At 51.6% G+C, this 4,217-nt stretch overlaps 2 protein-coding genes across 2 annotated transcripts; one reads left to right on the top strand and one right to left on the bottom strand.

The window, feature by feature from the left end:
- Positions 1 to 202: 202 nt before the first annotated feature.
- On the top strand, positions 203 to 860 carry EMH_0019420 (uncharacterized protein; the record flags this gene model as incomplete). Its single annotated transcript, XM_013501354.1, has 2 exons — positions 203 to 398; positions 790 to 860. The coding sequence occupies 2 exons, from the start codon at positions 203 to 205 to the stop codon at positions 858 to 860; spliced, it is 267 nt and encodes an 88-aa protein (XP_013356808.1).
- Positions 861 to 1,614: 754 nt separating this feature from the next.
- Positions 1,615 to 3,359, bottom strand: EMH_0019410 (uncharacterized protein; the record flags this gene model as incomplete). Its single annotated transcript, XM_013501353.1, has 2 exons — positions 1,615 to 1,952; positions 2,861 to 3,359. The coding sequence occupies 2 exons, from the start codon at positions 3,357 to 3,359 to the stop codon at positions 1,615 to 1,617; spliced, it is 837 nt and encodes a 278-aa protein (XP_013356807.1).
- Between the last annotated feature and the right edge of the window lie 858 nt (positions 3,360 to 4,217).

Here is a 4,217-nt window from a genome sequence, read left to right as displayed (position 1 = left end):
TTGTCTGTCTCCTTTTATCTCTGTTTTGTTTTTCGTTTTCTTTGGGTCTCTGCGGTAGTAGTATCAGTAGCAGCTTCAGCAGCAGCAGCATCAGCAACAGCAGGGAGAAGAGCAGCAGCAGCAGCAGCAACAGCAACAGCAGCAGCAGCGTGTTTCGTTAAGTGTTGTCTGTTGTGCATGCAGAGACGTGTCGGCGGAAAGGATGGCGAGTTGGTGGTATGTTGTGCAGCAGCAGCAGCTGCTGCAGCAGCAGCAGCAGGGGGAAGAGCAGCAGCAGCAGCAGCAGGAACACGAGGATCAGCAGTTGCATCAGGAACACGAGCAGCAGATGCCGCATGAGGGAGCAGCAGCAGCAGCAGCAGCAGCAGCAGCGGTTGCTGCTCTTTTTGTGTGTTCAGGTTTGTAGAAGAGGAGACGAAGCAGTTGTCTTGGGGTGGCAGCAGCAGCAGCAGCAATGGGACTTCGTGGGGATGGCCCTGAACCCCATCCGAAACAAACCGCAGCAAAGGAGACACAAAACATTCTTTCCAGGGGACCAGGTCAGCCCCCTGCTGCTGCTGCTGCTGCTGCTGCTGCTGTTGCTCTGGTGCTGCTCGTGCTGCTGACAGTGTTGCTGCTGCTGTTGCTCGTGCTGCTGCTGCTGCTGCTGGTGTTGCTACGGTGTTCGTGGGGTGGCAGTCTCTACCGGGGGTGCCTGCGGAGAAGAGTTCTGTACTATACTGTTGCTGCTGTTGCTGCTGTTGCTGCTGCTGCTGCTGCTGCTGCTGCTGCTGCAGTTCTTTGCTGCAGGAGACTACGACTTTGTGTTTAACGTGGAGTTGGGGGAGGAGGGCGCCTACAAGAAGCTGCCCTTCAAGTGAGAGTTTGCTGCTAGCCCTTCAGCTAGCTAGCCAGCCAGCTAGCTAGCTAGCTGTGCAGCTAGCTAGAGAGACAGCCGGCGAGCTAGCTAGCCAGACAGCTAGCTAGCTAGAGAGCCAGCCAGGGAGACAGCTAGCTAAATAGGAGATAAAACAGCACTCTTCTCGTTTACGGATCTGTTGCACAGCAGGGTAGCTGCTTGGCGGTAGCTAGCTAGCTAGCTAGCTAGCTAGCTGGTTGGGAGGCCAGCTAGCTAGCTAACAAAGCAAGCAGTTTTGGGTTTCTGGAGCTATCAGTTTCTGTTTGCTGCTGAGACACGTGGCTAGCTAGCCAGCCAGCTCCCAGGCACCTCCTGACTGCTTGGGTGCTGGTTCTCGGCTAGCTGGCAATAGCTAGCTAGCTAGCTAGCTAGCTAGCTAGCTGGTGGCTAGCTGAGTGTGTGTGTGTTGCGTGCAGCCGCGGGGAGAATCCGCTGGTAGTTGGAGAGAAGTTTGTGGCTAGAGAGGGGCTGCATAAGACATACCTGCAGCAGATAGTTTCTTTTATAAACGCCAACAGCGGCGGTGCTGCAGCAGCAGCAGCAGCAGCCCCTGCATCGAGCGCAGCAGCAGCTAGCAGCAGCAGCAGCAGCAGCAGCAGCAACAGCAGCAGCAGCAGCAGCAGCAGAGCCCAGCAGCATAAACACTTTCCTGTGCTGCAGTGTGTCTCCTTCACTAAGGCAAATATAGACGGCCTACAAAAAGGTCTCCTTGAGGCTCAGGAGACACTCAAGCGACAGGCAGACCCCGTACGTTGTTCCTGCTGCTGCTGCTGCTGCTGCTGCTGCTGTTGCTGCTGCTGCTGCTGCTGCTGCTGAGTGTGCTGCTGCTGCTGCTGAATTTGGTGCCGCTGCTGCTGAATGTGCTGCTGCTGCATGTGCAGCTGCTGCTGCTGCTGCATGTGCTGCTGCTGCTCGCGCTGCTCTACGCATCCCGTGCACCGAGCTTGAAGCAACCATGCTGCTGCTGCTGCTGCTGCTTTTGCTGCTGCTGCTGCTGCTGCAGGCCCAGCTGTCTTCTTTGGATGAAACATACCTTGCTGCTGCTCTGGAGAAGCTGCGCAGCAGCAACTTTCTGAAGGAGACATTTAGGTGCTGCTGCTGCACCTGTCTCCTTTTTTGTCTCCTTTTGCTTTATCTTTTTCTGTCTCCTTTTTTTTCTTTTTTTTTGTTTGTCTCTTATAGCGTTGCTGCTGTCTCTGCTGTTTATCTCGCTCCTGTCTCTGTTTCCGCCCGTGTCTCTGTCTCTTCTCTGTCTCCTTTCTGCTGCTTGCTGCTGTCTCCTCCCTGTCTCCTCTCTGTCTCCTCTCTGTCTCCTCTCTGTCTCCTCTCTGTCTCCTCTCTGTCTCCTCTGTCTCCTCTTTGTCTCCTGTGCTTGTCTCCCTCTACTATTGTCCCCGTTTGTTTCTGTCTCCTCTCTGTCCTTTTTTTCTCTCCGCCTCCTTTTTTTCTCTGTCTCTTTTTTTCTGTCTCTGTCTCCTTGCTGTCTCCGTGTTATTGTTATTGTGGTAGTTGTTGTTGTATATTTGTTTACTTGTTTTTTTGTCTCTTCATTTTTATTTGTTTTTTATTTTATAAAAACTGTCTCCTTTCTATCATGTATCTGTCTCCTTTTTGACATTCCGTCTCTCCTTTCTTTTTTTTTCTTTTTTTTTTATATTATTTTTTCTTATTCTGTCTCTCATATATTTTTCTTTTTCTTTTTATATTATATTATATTATATTATATTATATTATATTACATTATATTATATTATATTATATTATATTATATTATATTATATTATATTATATTATATTTATAACTTTTCTGCTGCTGCAGGGCGAGTGAAGTACATGTGCTGATGCAGCAACTGTCTCTCTTTCCCGCGCGCATGCAGCTGCCTGTCTTTGATTTGTGGCGTCTCTTCTGTCTCCATCCTCAGTATTCTTTGGCCTGCAAAAACACAACCAACAACGGGTAACATATATTTATTTTTTCTCTCTCTGTCTCCTGTCTCCTCTCTGCTGTCTCCTCTCTCTGTCTCCTGTCTCCTCTCTCGTCTCTCCTCTCTCCTCTCTCTGTCTCCTGTCTCCTCTCTCGTCTCCTCACTCCTGTCTCTTCTCTCCTCTCTCTGTCTCCTGTCTCCTCTCTCTCGTCTCCTCTCTCCTGTCTCCTCTCCCCTCTCTCTGTCTCCTGTCTCCTCTCTCTTTTCTCCTTTCTCCTGCCTCCTGTCTCCTCTCTCTTGTCTCCTCTCTCCTCTCTTCTGTCTCCTCTCTGCTGTCTCCTCTCTGCTGTCTCCTCTCTCTTGTCTCCTCTCTCCTGTCCCTTCGCTGCTGTCTCCTCTCTGCTGTCTCCTCTCTGCTGTCTCCTCTGTGCTGTCTCCTTTCTGCCGCATTTTCTCTTTATCTCATCTTTCCTGTGTCCCCTCTTGCTTTTCTCTTGTCTCCTGTCTCCTCTCTCCTGTCTCCTCTCTGCTCTCATGTGTCTCCTTTCTCGGTTGTCTCTGCATTCTTTCTTCTGTCTCTCTCCCCGCTCCCTGTTCAGTGCTGCCAGTGCAGGCTGCTGCAGGCGCAGACACTTGCAGCAGCACCAGAAACACCAGCAGCAGCTGCAGCAGCTGCTGCTGCAGCAGCAGCAGCAGCAGCAGCAGCAGCAGCAGCAACAGCTCTTTGAGCCCTTTGCATAAATTTTCTTCTCTGGTTTTTGCTGCAGGTGGGACTTCGTGCTGCTGGCGCTGCAGCGCATCAAGGAGACATGTGCTGCAGCAGCAGAGCAGCAGCAGCAGCAGCAGCAGGTGCAGGGAGCGGGGCTGCTGCTGTGCTGCTTGCGTTTCCTAGCGAATCTTCTTATGCTTCCCACCAACAGGGCGGTGCTGCTGCAGCACGCGCAGCAGGTGTGTCTTCATTTGTCTCTCTCTCAATCTCTCTAGCTAGCTAGCTGCTTAGCTAGCTTAATGTCTCTCTCCCTCTCCTCTGGCTAGCTGGCGCTGTCCTCGTTGTTGCGTGTGGCTAGCTGTGTGTGGTGCCGCCTCTTTGCTTGGCTAGCTGAGCTAGCTGTGTGTGTCTTGGAATGGCTAGCTGTGAGTGTGCGCCGCTGCCCCCTTGTCTGGCTGCTAGTGCATCTATCTTTCCCTAGCTAGCTAGCTAGNCTGTGAGTGTGCGCCGCTGCCCCCTTGTCTGGCTGCTAGTGCATCTATCTTTCCCTAGCTAGCTAGCTAGATAAGTAGGTAGATAGCTAGCTACCTCCAATTGCTGCTGCTGCTGCTGCTACTGCTTGAGGGTTTTCTTTTGACTCTGCGCTTATTCATCGTGTTCTCTCTTCCTCTTTGCTTGAGTTCCT

The sequence above is a fragment of the Eimeria mitis genome, genomic scaffold (assembly GCF_000499745.2).
Source record: "Eimeria mitis Houghton genomic scaffold, Emh_scaff675, whole genome shotgun sequence".
In the NCBI taxonomy this organism is placed as follows: Eukaryota; Apicomplexa; class Conoidasida; order Eucoccidiorida; family Eimeriidae; genus Eimeria; species Eimeria mitis.
Note: the sequence above shows the minus strand (reverse complement) of the source record. Positions and strands in the feature narration are given on the sequence as shown.